The sequence below is a fragment of the Nannospalax galili genome, unplaced genomic scaffold (genome assembly GCF_000622305.1).
Source record: "Nannospalax galili isolate Female #2095 unplaced genomic scaffold, S.galili_v1.0 scaffold335, whole genome shotgun sequence".
In the NCBI taxonomy this organism is placed as follows: domain Eukaryota; kingdom Metazoa; phylum Chordata; class Mammalia; order Rodentia; family Spalacidae; genus Nannospalax; species Nannospalax galili.
In genome coordinates, this window is record NW_008337842.1 from 453,350 (window position 1) to 474,432 (window position 21,083).

General features: G+C 42.5%; 1 protein-coding gene across 4 annotated transcripts in view; it reads left to right on the top strand.

The window, feature by feature from the left end:
* Nucleotides 1–21,083, top strand: part of Usp28 (ubiquitin specific peptidase 28) — a 71,637-nt gene that overhangs the window by 42,127 nt on the left and 8,427 nt on the right. For 2 of the 4 annotated variants that reach the window (XM_008832742.3, XM_017798069.2), the window contains exons 11-20: nucleotides 2,645–2,772; nucleotides 4,994–5,089; nucleotides 9,027–9,206; nucleotides 12,241–12,431; nucleotides 13,936–14,006; nucleotides 15,306–15,534; nucleotides 16,979–17,173; nucleotides 18,349–18,488; nucleotides 18,660–18,839; nucleotides 19,982–20,077. In XM_008832742.3, coding sequence (XP_008830964.1) covers nucleotides 2,645–2,772; nucleotides 4,994–5,089; nucleotides 9,027–9,206; nucleotides 12,241–12,431; nucleotides 13,936–14,006; nucleotides 15,306–15,534; nucleotides 16,979–17,173; nucleotides 18,349–18,488; nucleotides 18,660–18,839; nucleotides 19,982–20,077 — 1,506 coding nt within the window. The remainder of the gene's footprint in view (nucleotides 1–2,644; nucleotides 2,773–4,993; nucleotides 5,090–9,026; nucleotides 9,207–12,240; nucleotides 12,432–13,935; nucleotides 14,007–15,305; nucleotides 15,535–16,978; nucleotides 17,174–18,348; nucleotides 18,489–18,659; nucleotides 18,840–19,981; nucleotides 20,078–21,083) is intronic. The other 2 variants (XM_008832745.3, XM_017798071.2) reach the window with 1 other exon arrangement.

Consider the following 21,083-nt stretch of genomic DNA (forward strand, 5'->3'; position numbering starts at 1 on the left):
ATCCATTCATATAGTCTGTTTCTTTTGACTGGGGAGTTCAGCCAGTTAATAAAGTTATTAATGAAAGATGAGTATTGCATCCTGTCATTTTTATTTCTATTTACATTCATGATGTAGCTGTACTTTTCCACAGTTATACCTTCATTGAATTTCTTTCTGCAATTCCTTGGGTCTCCTTCAACTATAATAGACATTTTGGCTGGGTATAATACTCTGGGTTGGGATCTGTGGTCATTTAGAGCTGGCAATACTTTGGTCCAGGCTCTTCTGGCTTTCATAGTTTGCACTGAAAAGTCAGCTGTAATCCTAATGGGTTTTCCTTTATATGTGACTTGTTGTTTCTCTTTTGTAGGTTTCAGAATTGTCTCTTTGTTTTGTTCGTGTATTGTTTTTACTATGATGTGCCTTGGAGAGTTCCTTTTCTGGTCCTGTCTGTTTGGTGTTCTATATGCTTCTTGTATTTGTATGGGCATGTCTTTCTTTAGTTTTGGGAAATTTTCTTCCATGATTCTGTTGACGATCTGGTCCATTGCCATTATCTTGGGATTCTTCTCCTCCCTGTATGCCTGTGATTCATAAGTTTGGTCTTTTTATGGTATCATACAAGTCTTGCATTGTCCATTCTTGTGATTTTTTAAATTTTTCATAATCTTTGCTTGAGTGGTCTAGTTCGTGCACTTTATCTTCTAGTCTTGATATTCTGTTTTCCATTTCATTCATCCAATTGTTGAGGCTTTCTCCTGTAATTTCTAATTGGCTTACTGAGTGTTTCACTTTCTCTTTCATTTCAACCTGAATATTCTTCAGTATTTCTCTTTTCTGAATTCATTCAGAAGTTTATCTGTATCTTCCTTCAGTTCTTTGATTTCTTTGTTCTTTAAATTCACTGAAGTCTTTTTATTGTTTTTATAATTGTTCTTTTGAGTTCCATGTCCTGTGTTTTCTCCAGGGGGTTCTCATTGTACTCCTCTAGAGGACTGTTGGTACTTGGTGGGGATATATTATTTTGGTCTTTGGCATGTGGATTTCTTTTGTAGTTTCTGATTCTTGTGTGAGATGCAAGACTTCCTTTGTTGAGTTAAGGTCTGTTTCTTTTTGTAAACTTTTCTTTTTGTGAACTTTATGAGTCTTTGTGGTTTACTTTTTGGGCATGAAATGCTGGTTCCTCTAAGCTTCCAGTTCTCTCTTGATTTTTTATTGGAGTGGCCAGATTGCTTTTGTCTTCAGGAGTTCCCACAGAGGCCCAAGTCAGATGAGGCTCAGATGCTCTCAGGCTTTCTCCTATGGTCTGGATCCCTCCAGGATAGATTTTGGCCTCAGAAATTCGGGGGTTGGACTGGCATGGTACCCAGACCCAGAAAAAATGTTGGTCTAGGGCAGCTGTTGGCCATGCCACCCAGAGATGCAAAGGAAGATGGGGTTGGAAGGTAGCCCCAAGGGCCCCTAGGGACTGCACTGAGGTGCTGGGTTGGTCTGGATGCAAAGGACCTGGAAGAGGAAAGGTCAGCTCAGGTGTCCAGGAAAGAGGTTGGTGGGTTATGCAGACCCGGGGAGGCAGAGGGAGATGAGGGTGGGGCCAGGCCCAGAGTGCCCCTGGGGACCCAAGAAGGAACTGAGTTGCTCTGGGTGCACAGGATCAGGAAGCAGTGGTGGTTCTCCAGGTGTCCGGGACACCAAGACAAGGAATGGGACAGGACCCAGGCTAGGAGGAAAGACTGGCAGGGGAGATGGGAGGGTGAGTGAGGCTGGGGGAGTCAAGGCGTGGAGGGCCCAATTGACTTACCCTGGAGAGAGAAGCCTGGGGGTTGGAGAGACTTTTTGATCTCTTTTGAGACAAGATCTCCCTGTAGTTCCCAGCTGACCTGACCTGGAACTCACTATGTAGACCAGGCTGGCCTTGAACTCACAGAGATCCTCCTACCTCTGCCTGCCAGGTTCTGGGATTAAAGGTGAGTACAACCACACACAGCTTTTTTTTTTTTTTTTTTTTTAAAGACAGTCTTTTCCTACTCAGAAACTCTAGGTACCACTGTAGGTTGATTGGACTTTCTTTTTAAGAAATTTGTATGCTGGAATTTAGAGACTGTTTTTCTTCCTCAGAAACATGGGGGATTATGAAATCCTGAGACTATTTCAAGTTTCTCTTTTAGATATAAATAGTATTCAGATTATGGTTAACTGAAAATAATTCGTACGTTTACAGTCTTAGTCTTTTTAGATGATTCCTGGTGGTAGTTAACCGCCTAGTTATGTGCTATTGAGATCATAATTTCCAGTTTGTTGGTTAGGCTGTCTGCTTCCCTCAAGATCTGAATGTCTTGAATACTGATGACTCATTTAGCAGATGGTTTGTGTGGCTGCTTTGTCAGTTCACATATTCCACGGTGGTTCTTTCGAAGGTTGATGATTGAATAAAATGTGGTGACTAGGTAGGATTTGGAGGCTTGAGGAATGTTTAACTATAGTCTCTAAGTATGATTCTAAGTATTAACTATAATGTGCAGGATAAAATAATGCAGTGTTAAGTTTGACTTGAATATGAATTCCATATCAAAAGAATAAGGTTTGGGGAAGGCTATTTTAAATGTGACTGCTGTTTCCTGAAATTGATTTTTCATTTCTCATGTTTCTACCTTGAATGTAGCGTTGGTTTACAAAGCTACCTCCAGTGTTGACCTTTGAACTCTCCAGATTTGAGTTCAATCAATCTCTTGGGCAGCCAGAGAAAATTCATAATAAGCTGGAATTTCCTCAGATTATTTATATGGACAGGTGAGTCTTTCATCAGTTGACTGAATGATGTTAAGAAAAAAAAAGAAGTCTGTTATACTATGCAAATTTACATTGTGAATCTGAGTTGGAGTTTGTATTTCTGAGAAACTCCCAGAGTAATGTAAATGGTATTTCTGAACTTTCTGGTCCCCAGATTTGAGTAGCTGAGCCTGTGCTCCGCTCAGAATGTAAATCATAACTTGTCTCCATGGATGCTATAAACCAGTAAAGAATACAAAGCAAGTGCTAATTTACCTAGTAATTAATATTAGCAAAGTGAAACTGCCTATAGACAAACCCATAGGAATATCAAAGAAGTTTATAATTATATATAGGTTTCTGTTTCACACCCAAATTGGAAACATAGCTTCCTTTCACTTTGACTTTTAAAAAAAAAATCCTCTTTACACCCTAACCATGCACAAAGTGGGAGATGCTTGCTATTCCTAAGATCAACAGATCAGTTTGGGGAGAAATGGCATCTTAATGCTGTGTCTTTCACCTTCTGTGCATGGTGTCCTCCATTTCATTACATCTTCCTGCATTGTTCTCAGTGATGCTTTGAAGTTTTGGTGTACAGGCCTTCCATAAGTATGATTAAATATATCACCAAATAAATCATGTTTTTGATACCATTAGGTGTTTCTTAACCTGTGCTTCCCATTTATTCTTTATGAGCGGAAAGAAGAAGTTGACCTTATTTACTAAATTGACATTGTGTCTTTTGGCTTTACTAAACTCATTTATTCTGATATAGTTTTGTGGATTCCTTGAGGTTTTTATTTTATTTTATTTTATTTATTTATTTATTTACTTTTGGTCTTTTTGAGACAGGGTCTCCCTGTAGCCCCAGCTGTCCTGGGGCTCACTATGTAGACCAGGCTGGCCTTGAACTCACAGAGATCCACCTACCTCTGCCTCCTTAGCGCTGGGATTAAAGGCTTGCGCCACCACGCCTGGCTATTTTATTATTTTTATTTTATGTGTGTGAATGTATTGCCTACATGTATGTGAGTGCACCCATGTCGTGCAATCAGAAGAGGGCTTCAGATTCCCCTGGAACTGGAGTTAAGGACGGTTTGTAGCTGCCATGTGGGTGCTGGGAATTGAACCCGGGTCCTCTGCAAGAGAGTCAGTGCTCTTAACCGTTGAGCCATCTCTCCAGTCCCACCTTGAGGTTTTTCTAAGCAGACTATTATATAATCTGCAACTAAGGACAGCTTTTCTACCTCCTTTACAATCTTTATCCCTTTTATTTCTTTTCTTCCCTCATTGTACTGGCTTCACATTTGTAAAACATGGAATGGAAGTGAGGAGTGTGCTCTTAACCACTGAGCCATCTCTCCAGCCCCAAGGACCCGGGTTCGATTCCCAGCACCCACATGGCAGCTATGAACCGTCCTTAACTCCAGTTCCAGGGGAATCCAACGCCCTCTTCTGATCTCTGTGGCATTGCACAACATGGGTGCACTCACATACATGCAGGAAATACACTCGTACACATAAAATAAAAATCATAAATAAAATATTAAAAAAAGATGAAGAGCCATGAAATTTGGAGACCTAACAGAGGAGACTAACCTTCTATAGCTGGGTCACAGCAAAAACAAAAAAAGCAAGGTGAATACCTTCAAAAAAGGGAATATTAGAGGGTTAAAATCTAAATATTTTTTAAAAAAGAAGAAGAAGAAGTGAGGAGTGTGGGCATCCTTGCCTTGTGCCTGACCCTGGAGGAGTGTGTTGCTCTTTCACTTTGAATGTAATGTTGGGGCTTGGGATGTAGCCCTGGGCTGGAGCCACAGTACTACATTAAACTGGATATGGTGATACCTACCCTTGTCATCTGGGCACTTTGGCTGTGTAGGGAGTTGGAGGCCAGCCTGGGTCTTATAAGATTATTTCTCAAACCAAAAAACAAGTACAAATTTTAAAAAGTATAATATTGGGAAATTTTTTTTTTGGAGACAGGGTCTTCCTGTAGCCACAACTGGCCTGGAACTCACTATGTAGACCAGGCTGTCCTTAGCCTTATAAGGATCCAACTGCCTCTGCCTCTGGAGTGCTGTGATTAAAGGCCTGTGCCACCAGGTCAACTATATTGGTGTTTTGGTTTTTTTTCTAACTGTCCTTGATTTGCTTTGAGGAGGTTGTTATTTTGCTAAGGCTTTGTCATTAGTGTTTTCTAATCTAAACTGTATCTGTGGAATTATCATTTGTGTAGGTACATGTACCGGAGCAAAGAGCTCATTCGAAGTAAGAGAGAGTGTATTCGCAAATTGAAGGAGGAAATACAAGTTCTGCAGCAAAAATTGGAAAGGTGAGTCTGGGCATTTTTGTGTTTGGAAACGTGAAACAATATAGAATTCTTTCTTCTTATTTATTATTTACTTGTATGAGTGTTTGCCTATATGCATATAAGTGCACCTATGCCGTGCAGTGCCCATGGAGGCCTGAAGAGGGTGTTGGATCCCCTCGAACTGGAGTTAAGGATGGTTGTTTGCTGTCATGTGGGTGGTAGTAACTGAACCCAGGTCCTCTGCAAGAGCAGCCAGTGCTCTTAATCGCTGAGCCATCTTCTCCACACAATTTAGAAATTAAGACCAGAAAATTTGTTTATATTTTAAAATTTAGAGCATAACTAATAACTAGTGTTATTTTATAAAACAGCCAAGATTTTCTTTTCTAAGTGCAAAGACGTTTTCAAGGCCAGCTTATATTATCCATGGATAAGTAGTCTTGGGGGTGTAAGGGACTCAAAGGCTGGCCTCAGACTCAAAAGAGCATGATCCTGGTTCTCTGCCTCTGCAGGGTTAGGATTACTAATGCTGTGCTGCCCCCACCCCCACCCCCAGCTGGGTTAAAGTGCTGATGCTTCAGATGTATACCAAGTTTTGCTGGAGACTCTGCTTTTTGTTTGTTTTGCAGAATCACTCTGATTTCTTTAGGCAGAGCCTATATGATTTCTTTATAGTCTAAGTAGATCCTTGAGTTTAACCTTCACAAAGGAAACCCCACACACCATCAGTGGCTTTTTCCCATCTACTTAGCAGACCCTCCTATTTCTGTCCTGCTTTTCCCACTGCACTGCTAGATCATTAATTTCTCAGAGGGGCACATGTTCCATCTAGGTCCAAGATTGGAGCCTGCCCTATAGTTCCTGCTCTCCACCCATGCCCCTCTCGCTCAGGGAGATTCTCTCGTTACATATCTATTTTCTGAATAGAAACTGAACTGAAACTGGAGTCCTCCAATTTCATCCTGGAAGTGATTTGTAGGACTTGAAACGTAGCAGTAGTTTGCCTCATATTCCATAACATTGGAAAGTTTTAACTTTTAAAATTATTTGTGTGTGTGTGTGTGTGTGTGTGTGTGTGTGTGTGTGTGTATGTGTATGTGCCATAGAGTACTTATGGAGGTTACTGGACAGCTTGTGGGAATTGGTTCTCTCTTCTACCTTTACATGGACTCTGAGAATCAAACTCAGGTCAATTAGAAAGCACCTTAATCAAGATGGCCCAGTTATTTTCATAGCACCCAATGTTTCATATTCAAAGAAGTCAGGAATCAGTAAGACTGTGGGAGCATTTTCCTTAGTATATTATTGTTTTCATTTTTTTAATATTTATTATTTATGTTATGTGTATGAGTGTATTGCCTGCATGTAGGAAAGTGCACCGTGTTGTTCCATGCCTGCAGAGGGCAGAAGAGGCCATCGGATCCCCTGGAACTGGAGTTACGGACAATTGTTAGCTGCCATGTGGGTCTGGGATTTGAACCCAGGTCTTCTGCAAAAACAACCAGTGTTCTTAACCGCTGAACCATCTCTCCAGCCCATTTATTTTCATTTTTAAAGCTTTATTTCTAATTACATATATGTGTGTGTCTTTGTGCATGTGAGTGCCTGCAAAGGCCAGTAGAGGGTGTTGAATCCTCTAGAACTGGAGTTACAGGCAGTTGTGCACAGCCTGAGATGGGTGCTTAGGACTGAGCTTAGGTCCTCTACAAGAGCAGTACACACTCTCACTTGCTGAACCCCTACTCTAGCTCCGACATTCATTTTAAATGAGGTGGGGTTTGTTTGGTTGGGGTTTTTTTTTGGTCTTTTTGAGACAGGGTCTCTTTGTAGCCCCAGCTGTCCTAGAATTCAGTATGTAGACCAGGTTAGCCTTGAACTCACAGAGATCTTCCTGCCTCTGCCTCCCGGGTGCTGGGATTAAAGGCGTGTGCTACCACGCCCGGCTAAATGAGGTAGTTTTAAATTTCAGGTAATTAATTTAAAATTTTTTTGTTTTATAAATATTTACTTGATGTATGAGTATATATGTGCACCATGTGTGTGCAGTACCCACAGAGGCCAGAAGAGTGTGTCAGATTCCTCTGGAGCTAGAGGTAGATGGTTACAAGCCACCATGTGAGTGCTAGGATCTGAACCCAGGTCCTCTGCAAGAATTCTTAACTGCTACACTATCTGTCCATGTCCTGACAGACACTTTTTGAAATTATTTTTGCTATGATTTTTTTCCCCCAGTGCTAGGGATTGAAAGCAGAGCCTTGTGCATGGAAAACAAGTGCTGTGATTCCCATAAAGTTAAAGATAAGTTTCTTAGAGGATAACTTTGTAGAAGCATTCAATTAAAATATAACCAACCTGGGAAGGTTTTGAGATGTGAACTGGGTACCTTAGACTCCATGACAGATTATCAGTGCTTCTCTGGTAGGAAGTGTGGAGGAGAGGAGAGTTTGGAAAGCCTATAACAGAAGAGAACACGAAGAAGTGCATGCCAGGGATTGAACAGTTTAAGGCTTTTTCACCTTTACCACAAGACACATGCCATTTCTCCTTCAGTGAAGATGAGGGGACGCAGTAGGCTCTCTGGTTGGCCTGAACTTGCCGTGTGGACCAGACTGGCCTTGAAATCATAGAGATCTGCCTCTGCATCTCAAGTCAAAGATGTGTAACACCAGGCCTTCTCATCTTTGTTTTTTTGTGGGTTTTTGTTTTGTTTTGTTTTTCAGACAGGATCTCATGTGTCACAGGCTGAGTTCAAATAGTGTGTAACTGAGGATTAACTTGAACTTATGATCCCCTTACCTCCACTGTTGAGTGCTAGGATTGTAAACAACCTTGTCTGGTTCATGCAGTACTGGGGACCAAACCTAGGGTTCCCAAGGCAAGCAGTCTACCAACTGAGCCACATCCCAGCCCGGTATTTGTGTTACCTTTGAACTCTATTTTAGTGAACTCTAGATTCCATTGAACTGAATTTCTATAACTCCAGCTTAGGGCCTGGGTGGGAGGGCAGTCTTTCGCCCTCTTGTCTTCATAAGCACCTACATCACCTACACTTGTGCTTGTGCACACAGACATTACACATATGCATGTAATTAAAACCGAATCTTTGGGACTGGAGAAATGGCTCAGTGGTTTAAGAGTACTTACTGCTTTTCCAGAGGACTTGGGTTTGGTTCCCAACACCCACATGGTGGCTAACCACCATCTGTAACTCCAGGTTCAGGGGATCTGGCACCCTTTTCTGGCCTCTTCAGGTATTCCACAACATGGCTACACTTAGAAATAAGCAGGAAAAAACACGTTAAATAAACAAAATATTTAAACTATTTTATTATTTTGGTCACATGTTTGAAAATATTGTTTACTCTTCCAGTGGAACTCTTAAATGATTTATGCCTGGCCTGTGCCATTGAGTGAGTTCATGATTACTAGACCCTATAGAAGAAAGATTAGCTAGTTTTCTTAAACTTCTTTTTGCGTAGATTTCTTTGAGTGCTCTCAGTTGTGAAGCACTTGTTTCAAAGGCCAAAGAAAACCTTTGAGTACACCAGGTTCTCCCCTGGTTGTAGTACTAGTCACGTGTATTTTCCTTTAAGAAACAATTTGTTATGAGCAGAGCCAGAATGTCACATGACAGCAAAACAGAGCTGGCATGACTGATTAAGAACCCTCCGAAATATTTTCTGTCTGATAGAGGTATTAGATTGCTAGTGAATTTTAGTGGTACAGAGTTTTTAACTAAGTTGCCCAAGCTTGCCTGAAGCTCGGTTCTGTAACCCAGGCAGGCCCCAGACTCTGATCCTTCTGCCTCAGCTTCCTGGGTGCTGCCATTGCAGGCAATACTACCACCACTGGCTAAGGATGAGCCCTCCATTGACTCTACATGGTAGATCTTTTGCCAGCAGGTCTTAAGATGGGAAACAGACTTGGGCAGTAGACTACCACTGTCTTTGCCTTTTAGGTATGTGAAGTACGGCTCAGGTCCTGTTCGGTTCCCACTCCCGGACATGCTGAAATACGTTATTGAATTTGCGAGTACAAAACCTGCCTCTGAAAGCTGTCTGTCTCCAAGTGACAAGCACTTGACCTTACCGCTTCCTTCAGTGCACTGCCCAGTTTCTGATCTCGCTTCTGAGGAAAGGTAACGCACAAACTTCTTGAGTGGTTTGTATTGTTTCGGAGGTATAATTTGAAGTGTGTTCCATCTTTCCACCTGGTAATCACTCACCCATGAGAGCGTGAAGAGTCCTGAGCTTTGTCTTCAGAGCATGGTTTTGTTCACCTCACGGGGTGGCAGTGTTCTTCCTTCTAATGCAGGACGGTCTCCTATCCCAGGACGGTCTCCTATCCCAGAGGCTTCTCACTGTCCTGGGTAGTGATCATAGTCTCCCAGGACTGCCTGGTTCTGACCTAACTGCCACGAAAGGCCCTTCTCAAGAGTGTCAGACCTGTGCTTCCCTGCCAACTCGCCTCCCATTTATGGTGAAGGAAGCACAGCCGGGTGAACGCTGAGAAAAACCACTCATGAGCAGAGAGTTAAGCACAAGAAAGAATGGCTGGAATTCTGAGGACAAACCGTGAGAGGCTGTCTTCTGAAGACACAGCATAGCGAGGCCAAGTCCTGAAAGTCCTTGGATTCTATTTCCCCTCAGCCAGGTCATTATAGCTTAAAGGAGCCACAAGGTTCAGCTTACATCCCAGGCCATGATATGTGTCTATCCTCGCTAATAGAAATACCAGTATATATTTGTTACCATAGAGAAGCTTATATTTAATTTTAATTTATTTATTTTAAATATTTTATTATTTTTATTTTATGTGTATGAGTGTATTGCCTACATGTGTGTGAGGGCACCCGTGTCGTGCAATGCCACAGAGGTCAGAAGAGGGCTTCAGATGGAACTGGAGTTAAGCACAATTCATAGCCGCCATGTGGATGTTGGGAATCAAACCTGGGTCCTCTGCAAGAGCAGTCAGTGCTTTTAACCACTGAGCCATCTCTCCAGCCTCGAGAGGCTTATATTTAAAAACTCATTTGCTGGGGTCTGAAAAGATGGCTCAGTGGTTAAGAGCACTTAACTGTTCTTGAAGAGAACCTGAGTTCAGTACCCAGCACCCACATAGTACCACACAACTGTGTATAACTCCAGCTCTAGGGGATCCAGTACCTCTGGGCTCATCTACACTCAGGTGCACACATCTACACCCACACATACTACCACAGGCATACACACAATTTTAAAAATGTTCACTGTAATCTTCTCTAATATTAATATTTATTAGGCTTTAAAATGTGTGTGTGTGTGTGAGAGAGAGAGAGAGAGAGAGACAGAGAGAGACAGAGAGAGATTTTCTGAGATTGAGATACCAGCTTTGCCATGATTGAGCTTATCTCTCTACACCTGTGGGTCCTTAGGAAAATGGGCTTCTTCCATTTTTACATGGCAGAGTGGAGAGTGAGGATTTTTTTCTTAATTTCTTAAAATTTACTTATATTTTATATGTTGCTTTTTAAAAAATATTATTTTTATGTGTATATGTGTGTTGCCTACATGTTTGTAAGTGCACCATGTGTGCAATGCCTGAAGAGGCCAGAAGAGGGCGTCAGAAACCCTGGAACTGGAGTTAGGGACGCTTGTTAGCTGCCTTGTGGGTGCTGCGAATTGAACCTCGGTCTTCTGCAAAAGCAGTCAGTGCTTTTAACCACTGAGCCATCTCTCCAGCCCTGAGGATTTAAGTCAAAGCTAAAGAAAGTTATGTTCCCCAGTTTGGGTGTGAAACAGAAACCTAAGTATAAGTAGAAACTTGTTTGATATTCCTGTGGGTTTGTCTGTGTACAGTTTCACTTTGGAATATTAATTGGCAGTGATTAAATCAGCATTTGCTTTGCATTCTTTACTTTGTTTACAGCATCCATGGGAACAAATAAAAGATGTGGGGTTTTGCTCTGGGTTTCACATCTGTAATCGATTCTAGCACTTGAGTAGACAGAGGCAGGAGGAACCAGGAGTTTAGGGTCATCCTCTATATAGTGAATTCAGGGCCACCCTGGGCTACATAAGACTCCATTCCCTTATCCTCCAGTAAAAAAGTTAGCACTTTGTAGATGAGACATCAGATTCTGTACCTGAAGCTAGTCCCTTTACTTGGACATTTAGCTCAGAGTATAGAACCGAAGCTATGTTCTCCAGTGGTGACCTACTGTGTTTTCACCTGCGTGGGGAGTACAACTGGAACTTTCTTTTCTCTGCTTCTGTGTATTGTTTCTGGATAAATAGTTTAAACAGTTACATTTTGGAAATTGTACTTGATAATTTGGTAACTTGCTTTCATAACTTGCTTGATTTCTTTTTTACATTTTTTTTGAGATGGTATCATATAGCCCAGGCTAGTCTTGATCTTGCTGTGTATTATAGTTGAGGGTGACTTGGAATTCCTCATCTTCCTGTACCTCCCAAGTGCTGGGATTACCAGGCCTGGTTTATTCAGTGTTGGGGATTAAACCCAGTGTCTCTTGCCTGCTAGACAAGCATCCTGTCAACTGAGCTGCGTCCCCAACCCCTTTGTATGTGCTTGTTGTTAACTCTGTTTTGAGACAAGCTCTTACTGGGTGGCCTGTGCATGCCTTGAATTGGAGGTCTTTCTGCCTCCATGTCGAGACCTGGAATTACAGGCACAAGCTGCCATGCTAACTTAGTTTTCTTAAATGTTAATTAAGTTAGTCGTTGATAAAATAGTGCTAGTAATAATTTTTATCACATAAATAAGGTTATGTTAAATGAGATGATTCATATGAGAAAGTTTGCTTTAATACATGTATTTATTTTTAGACAAGACCTCACAGTGCAGCCTTTAACTTGATCCTCCTGTCTCAGCCTCACCACTACTAGAGCTTACAGGTAAGTGCATCTCTGTAGAATCAGTACTCACTAAATAAGAGCTGTACTTTTTCATATAGCCGCTTGTTTTGTAAAGCACACTAATTTAGGTCAAGCAGGATTTTCTTTTCTTTTTTTCTTTTTTGAAACAGGGTTTAAGTATGACAGGGTGACTTTGACGTTATGGCAATTCTTCTGTGTTAGCCTCCTGAGTGTTGGGATTCCACCACCACACCCAACCCAAGTCGCATTTCAGACATGATGGTGAAACGAGCACCGTCTTTTTATCTCTGCCAGTGTATGTCCAGAAGACTCTGCTGAAGACACTCTACTCAAATCTGAGGTAATGAATGGGCCGCCTCCCTCTCCTCGGTCTTCCCTGGAAATGCCTGCGTCCCCAGCTCCTCGGACCATCACGGAAGAGGAGATGAACTTTGTTAAGACTTGTCTTCAGAGGTGGAGGAGTGAGATTGAACAAGATATACAAGGTTGGCCTTCTGAAAACCTGTCAGCTGCTCCCTTGTTTCCTGTTTGACTGTTTGGAAGCTAGGCGCCCTGGAGTTCACCCTGCCACTGCTGGGCATTCTGTTGAGTTTAGAGCTGCTGATTCTGACTTCTTTTGCAGGCTTCCTGCCCTGTAAGCTTGGTTCTGTGAAATTCTGCTTTCCAGATTCCTGCCACAAAAATTTCTAGAGATTCATAGAAGATTCTAGCACTCATTGTTACCTTTGCTGCTCAACACTGTACTCACTCCCCTTGCACATCCTTTCCTCCTGTCTCTCCTCTGTGCTGCAGGGTCTCAGAAGTGGCCTTGAACTCATGGTCCTCCTGCTTCCAGCTCTGGATGCTGGGATAGCAGGCCATAATTACTATGCTGGCTTGATTTCTTTAAATGTTAAATTTGGAATTAATGATAAAAGGGAAAGAAATAATGTCTTCCTCGTAACCAAGTTCTCTTAAATGGGATGACTTTTTTTAAAGTTTGGTTTTAATTTTTTTTTTTTTTTAAAGAAAGTGTTTCTCTTTGTAGCCTATGCTGGTCTCAAACTCATAATCCTCCTGCCTCAGCTTTTCCAATGTGGGATTGCAGGTGTGAGCATCTTTATAGAATGATGCTCACTAAATCCTAGCTTTCTGTCTTCCCTCTGTCCCTTCTATATGGTGACTATATGCTCTACCTGAGCTGTATCCTCAGCCTAGACTTTTCCATATCTAATTTTTGTTCTTATAGTACTGTTCCTGAATGCTTGCTTTAGTTTATCAAACTTTGTGGAAGTTTTTTCCTGAATTGAGACAGTTTCTGTTTTAAGACATTCTGGTGCCAATTACAAGTTTTTTGGGTTTCTTTGTTTTTTGTGGGGTTTTTTTGTTGTTGTTTTTTGTTTTTTGTTTTTTTTTTTGTCTTTTTGAGACAGGGTCTCCCTGTAGCCCCAGCTGTCCTGGATTCACTATAGAGACCAGGCTGGCCTTGAACTCAGATCCACCTGCCTCTGCCTCCCGAGGGCTGGGATTAAAGGCATGCACCACCATGCCTGGCTTAAGAAATATTTTTTTTAAACCTTAACATAGTTAAATTAAAAGCCTTGGGGCTAGAGAGATGACTCAAGTGTTTATCTTAACTTGCTGCTCTTGCAGAGGACCCAGATTTGGTTCCCAGCACCCTCACAGCAGCTAACAACCTTTTGTAACTCCAGTTTCAGGGGATCCAGTGCCCTCTTCTGGCCTCCAAGGGCATTGTACACATGTGGTGCACTTACATACATGTAGGCAAACCTCTTATACACATAAAATAGAAATAAATGTAACACTACAAAAAAAATTTTAAAGCCTTTCTAACCGACATCACTCCCTGCTTTAGCACTGCATGCTGCTTTGTGATTTGGTGGGAAGCTGAGAGCAGGACTTTGGGTGAAGAGAAGCGGTACTGTTACAGTGGCTTGGCTTCTGGGCCCTGGAAGCTGGTAATGTTAATGGAACTTTCTTTCTTAACAGATTTGAAGAATTGTATTGCAAGCACCACCCAGACTATTGAGCAGATGTACTGTGATCCTCTCCTTCGTCAGGTAGAATGAAAATTCATGGGAAATAATCAAGGCCCATGCTAATGGCAAATACCCACAAGAAAATAGACATTTTCTTTGAAACTGAATGTGTGTCTCCCCAAGATCAAATTACGTTGTTCCTTATGTCAGGTTAAAGAATGCGGTGTGTTTCCTACATATAGGAAAACTTAAGCACCCTTGTTCTGATTCTGCCGTGTGGTGCTTTTTTCATATAGTAGATTATCTATTAGGGACTGGAGAGATGGCTCCGTGGTTAAGAGCACATAATGTTCTTGTAGAGGACCTGAGTTTGGTTCCCAGAACCACCTGTAACTCCAGCTTCAGGGGGATCAGACACCTGACCCCTGTGGACACCTGTCCTCACATGTATATGCCAACATGCAGACACATGCATACACAATTTAAAAAATAAAAACAAAACTGGGGTTGGAGAGGTGACTCAATGGTTAAGAGCACTGACTGCTCTTGCAAAGGACCCAGGAGGTGGCTAAAAACTTTCTGTAACTCCAGTTCCAGGGGCTCTGACACCCTTTTCTGACCTCCACAGGCATTGCATGACATGGGTGCACTTACACATATGCAGGCTATACACTCATACACATAAAATAAAATTAATAAGCATTTTTTTAAAAGTCATAAATGGGACTGGAGAACTGGTTCAGCTGTTAAGAGCACTAGCTGCTCTTCAGAAGACCCAGGTTTAATTCCCAGCACCAACATGGCGGCGAACAACTGTCTGTAACTCCAGTTTGACGGGAATCCAATACCTCTTCTGACCTCCGTGGGCATTTCATGGCATGGGTGCACTTACACACATGCAGGCAATACACTCATACACATAAAATAAAAATAATAATTTTTTTTTTTTTTTGTCTTTTTGAGACAAGGTCTCCCTGTAGCCTCAGCAGTCTTGGAACTCACTATGTAGACCAGGCTGGCCTTGAACTCACAAAGACCCACCTCCTCTGCCTCTGCCTCCCAAGTGCTGGGATTAAAGGCATGTGCCACCACGCCTGGCAGAAATGAAATATTTTTAAAAAATCACAAGTGAAAATGTGGCAAGATTCTGATAAGAATGTAGGCCTGGAAAGGCCTCCAGAAAGGTGTAGTTTAGCTGTCTTGTTCTCGTGATTTAGGGATTGGTAGCTTCCAGGGTTGTGTTTTCATTGGTTCATCTTGAATTAAGATGACTAATGTGAACCCCCTGTCAGGTACATGTGTGAATCATCATTTTCCTCTAGTTGGTACTTGGAAGCATCAGAGTTCTTTGCTCAACATGAGCTTCCTGTCTGGTTGCAGGTGCCTTATCGCTTACATGCGGTTCTTGTTCATGAAGGACAAGCCAACGCTGGACATTACTGGGCTTACATCTATAATCAGCCCCGGCAAATCTGGCTCAAATACAATGATATCTCTGTTACTGAGTCTTCCTGGGAGGAACTTGAAAGAGATTCTTATGGGGGCCTGAGAAATGTCAGTGCTTACTGCCTGATGTACATTAATGACAAGCTACCCCACTTCAGTGCAGGTAAAATATCTGAATATAACCCAGAGTTTGGGGAAAAAAATCTATATTCCTTAAGAGGGGAACAATGTAACATGATTTAAAATATACAATGTAAGAGGAAATAAAAAGGAAAAACAAGTTTACTTTCCTACTTTTTAAATTAGATATATGTTTGTTTGCATGTATATATATGTACCGTGTGAATGCCTAGTACCTGCAGAGACTAGAAAGGGGCATTGGATCCCCTGGAACTGTAGTTACAGATGGTCATGAGTCATTTTAGGGGAACGAAACCCATGTCCTTTGCAAGGGTAGCAAGTGCTCTTAACTGCTGAGCCACCTCTCCAGCGCCCCCAGCTTCCATCTTTGACCCTCCCCAACAAATATACACAGGTTTCTATGTCATCTTCAAGAAGTGTTTTATGTAGGGGGCTAGAGAGATGGCTCAGCAGTTAAGAGAACTAGCAGTTAAGAGAACTGGCTGCTCTTACAGAGGACCTGGGTTCAGTTCCTAACACCCACTTGGGGGCTAACAACTATGCAACTGAGGATGACTTTGCACTCCTGACCCTCCTGCCTCTACTTCCCAGGGCTGAAATTGTAGCTCTATGCCACCATACTCAGCTAGGATCATCTTACCAGGTTCAGATGCAGTAGTTAAATTGATAAAAGTATTTAGCTTAAATTTTCTATCAAATTATTGATGTTCTTTTTTTTTTTTTTGGTCTTTTTGAGACAGGATCTCCCTGTAGCCCCAGCTGCCTGGAACTCAGTATGTAGACTAGGCTGACCTCGAGCTCACAGAGATCCACCTGCCTCTGCCTCCTGAGTGCTGGGACTAAAGGCGTGAACTACCACATCCAGCTAATGTTCAATTTTTAAAAGAAATATTGGGGGCTGGAGAGATGGCTCAGCGGTTAAGAACACTGGTTGTTCTTGCAGAAGACTGGGGTTTGAATCCCAGTACCCACATGGTAGCTAACAACTGTCTATAACTCCAGTTCCAGGGGATCCAACGGCCTCTTCTGTCCTCCAAGGGCACTGCTTGACACAGTTGCACTTACCAACATGCAGGCAATACACTCATACACATAAAAAATAAATAAATAAATAATAAAAGAAAAATAAAATAATAAATAAAAGAAATATTGGCTATATCCAGTGACTGACCATGATAAATAATTGCTCTATATTGTATTTTGTCATTCATTCATTCATTCATGCATGCATGCATGCATGTATCCAACAGACATTTAACAAGTGCCTACCTTTTGTTAATGCCAGGCACGGTTACTGATGTTCTGTGTTTGTTGGCCTTGTATTGTCAGTATTTCTGATGAATTATGGATGTTTGTATTTTTACCTAAGGCCTAGAGAAAGGTTGAAATGTTCTGCTTTTCTTGCTCTGGTTTTACCTCTTTCTGGATGGCACTCTGTTTTAGCTTTTTTTTTTTTTTTCCCTCAGAGGCAGCCGCTAATGAATCAGATCAGATGGCGGCAGAGGTGGATGCCCTGTCTGAGGAGCTGAAGCAGTATATTCAGGAAGATAACTGGAGGTTTGAGCAGGAGGTAGAGGAATGGGAAGAAGAGCAGTCCTGTAAAATCCCACAGATGGAATCTTCTCCCAGCTCAGCATCGCAGGACTTTTCCACAACACAAGGTATCCAAGAAAGGCATTGTGCTGGGGGTTAAGTAATAGCCTTGCTGCCCCCAGCTACCCCAAATACCTCAGCTGGCCAGGGGATGGCAGTCTTTTCTTTTTAATTTTTTTTATTACATTTATTTTGTGTGTTGGGGTTGGATACATGCCACAGGGGATGTGTGGAGATCGGGGGACAACTTGTAAGAGTCAAATTCTCTCCTTCCGCAATGTGGGTCCTAGGGAATCTAACTCAGGTCATGAAACTTGAAGACAAACATCTTTATCCACTAGGCCACCTTGCTGAGCCAGTATGTCAGCAGATTTTGTTTATAGTTGCTATCCACAATCTGGTGCATTTGCTTTTTGTTTTATTTTGTTTTGTTTTGTTTGAGACATGGTCTTACTAAGTAGGCCTGGCTGACCTTGTTCTCACAGAGGTCTGCCTGCCCTCTGTCTCTCCAGTGCTGGGATTAAAGGTGTGCACCACCACGCCCAGCTCTTAAGAATGTGCTTTCTGATGAACAGAAATATCAGAAAGCCTGTACTGTGTGTGTGTGTCTGTGTGTCTGTGTGTGTATAATTTTTTTTGAGGAGGGGGTCATATTGAGACAGGGTCTGGTCTCTCTGAGCCCCAGCTGGCCTGGGACTCACTATGTACACCAGACTGGACTCGAAGTCATGTAGTTCACACCCAGCAAACTTTATGTGTATTGTTTTGCTTATTGCCCAAGTTGTTGGAAAAATAAGGTAAGAATTAAAAGTTAAACTTACCAGGTGTGGTGGAGCACACCTTTGAGCCTAGCACTCAGGAGCAGAGGAAGGTAGATCTCTGTGAATTCCAGGCCAGTCTGATCTACATAGTGAATTCCAGGCTAGCTTGGGGCTACAGGGAGACTCTTATCTCAAAAAACAAAAAAAGTTAAATGTTATGAAAACTTCTCCATAGGAAGCCTTCCTAACAAATGGCTAATTGAAGGAACCCTTGGCATGAAGAAATAGGACAAAGTTGGGAGGACAGTAAAATTTAGCCTATCTTTGTGATTCTTGCTGTGGAGAGCAGTTTCTTATAGTCACAGTTTCTAGGGGGACATTTATATACGCTTTGAAGAAAAGTTTGTTGGGCTGGTGTACTAAACTAAGTGTTCTAGACCTTTTTCATGGGCTACTGACACCTCTGTGTGATTCTTTGTCAGAATCCCCGGCAGCAGCTTGTCATGGAGTCCGCTGCTTGTCCTCTGAGCATGCTGTGATCGCAAAGGAACAGACTGCACAGGCCATTGCAAACACAGCCCGTGCCTATGAGAAGAGTGGCGTGGAAGCTGCGCTGAGTGAGGTGAGACCTAGGGAGCCCAAGGGATCTGCCTGCCTGCAGAGGGCCTGGCCTTCACCAACCTCCAGCTTTCCTCATTCTCGTTCTGAGTCTCTGTTGAATTTGACCATGCCTCTTTATTTCTCCTGTTTTTTTTCCTTACTCCTTCTCTCTATTCTGCTGCCACAACTTAAGGAGGCTGAACCCGAGAAGCCCAGACCCCAGGAAACAAACCTTGCAGAGCAGTCAGAACAGCCCCCAGAGGCTAATGACACAGAGTCTGCTGCCCCACCCAACTCTGAGGTTTCTGAAGTGGAGATTCCCAGTGTGGGAAGGATTCTGGTTAGATCTGATGCAGATGGCTATGATGAGGAGGTACAGAGACGAGTGCAGGATAGCTCTGTGTTGTCTTGTGCGAGGTGTCTGCCAAGAGCTAATTTTCTCACTGAAACAAATAACGGACAGGGAAGCCTGTCTGATTTTGACCTCAGTTACCATTTTCCAAAAGGTATTCCAGACCTGTTCCTGCTGCTGTGCACTGTTCGCATGTGTGTGTGCATGCATGTGTGTATGCATGTGTGTCCATCCAGGTTTATGTTGAGGGGGCTCCTACAAAGCCTAGATCACTAACCCCATATGGTGTTATGGACAAATAATAGCTTGTTTTTTGATCTCAGTCCATTGCTTTGTCTTTCAAATAGAAAATTTCCAGTTGTTCATTGAGCAAAACAAATGCGGATTAAAGTTAGTTTGGGTTTCAATTGTAAAGGTCGGAAAGCAGCTGTAGAACCCAGAGTTACTCAGCCTACCTCCTTTGCAGCTGCACTGCGCATACACAGTCAGAACTCCTGCCTGTCGGCTTTCTTCCTCTCTTTGCTGTGGTTTTTTTCTTCTTTTTTTAAATGGTAGTTTTCAGCTCTTTAAAGTTCGTCTATTCATCTTAATAAAACTAAAACACTTGCGATTTAAGCCACACACTCCTGCAGTTCTAGAACTGAGCTGGAATTCTGACTGCAGATACTTCTCCTTTGAGAACTTTTTTTTTTTTTTTCTTTTTGGTCTTTTTGAGACAGGGTCTCCCTGTAGCCCCAGCTGTCCTGGAACTCACTATGTAGACCAGGCTGGCCCCGAACTAACAGAGATCCACCTGCCTCTGCCTCCCGAGTGCTGGGATTAAAGGTGTGCGCCACCACGTCCGGCCTCCTTTGGAGAACTTTAACATAACTCTTGAGCGGTGCCCCACTGGGATTATTTATGGACTTCTTCCTTGTCTTGCAGAATTAGTACATGCAGGGTGTAGGGGCAGCTTGTCTTAGGCAAGATGTTGACATGATCCTAGGGACAGCAGAGGCTATGCATGCACCTAGGAATAGGGATGCGAAACTTGACTCCTGCTGGCCGGAGACCCTGCTTGCTCTGCTTCCCATCAGCGCTTTGTACACCGTGCTCTTAACACAGTCTTCTTTTCAACCTGTCTCCTCTCCTTTTTCTCTCTTTTTTGTGCCCTCTTGTGGTAGGTGATGCTGAGCCCTGCCATGCAAGGGGTCATCCTGGCCATAGCTAAAGCCCGCCAGACCTTTGACCGAGATGGGTCTGAAGCAGGGCTTATTAAGGTATTTCTGTTTTAAAATTTCAGTCCTTATAACCCAGCTATCATAATACTAGGCAATACTTGTAAGACAGTGGGGAATGATACTAAAAGTGTCCTGGACTGGGGAGATGACTAGTCAAAACCTACTTTTAAAAAAAAAAATGTACAGGGGGCTAGAGAAGTGACTCAGTGGTTAAAAGCTCAACTGCTTTTGTGGAGGATCTGGAGTTCAGTTCCCATCACCCACATCAGGCAGCTACAACCACCTGTAACTCCGGCTCCAAGGATTCTGACGCCTTCTGTGGTCTCTTCGGGTACTAAACTCAGGTGTACAACCCCTTCCCCCAAATACACATAATTAAAAATAAAAATAAATTACTAAAATAAAAAAAGAAACCCCAGGCATGGTAGTACACACTTGTAAGCCCTGTGCTGGGGAGGCAGAGCTTGGGCAGGGGGAGGTGAGTGAGAGACCTTGTCTCAAAAAAACATGGAATCTGAAGAATGACACTCAAAGTTGTCCTCTGGCATGTGTGTGCACACCCACACACACGAAGTGAAACATGACACTGACATTCCCGTCCCACAACACTGCTGGCTCGTCCTCGCCTGGCACTGGCCCAGCAGTTAGCAGTGCCACTGTGCGTTGCTTTTGCCTCCAGGGGCTTTTGATGTGGTTGTTAGATGTCCATTAATAAAACTCTAAGAGACTGTACCTTTGTGATTTGGGGCCTTCATATAAAAAATTAGGTACTGCTATTGAAGATATTTGAAGTTTAAGACATATGAATAGAATTGTGTTTGTATGGGTTTTTTAAACAGTTTAGACTAAGAATTTGTTTTTAAAAACTTCAAGAGAGCCAGGCATGGTGGCACACCCCTGTGATCCTAGCACTTGGGAGATAGAAGATGCTGAGACAAACCTGGAGTACAAAGTGAGATCTCCCTCACCAAAAAATTTGAGTTTATTAGGCATATAATATGTCTTTGGTGCCGGAATTCTATGGAGTTATAATATGCTAACAATT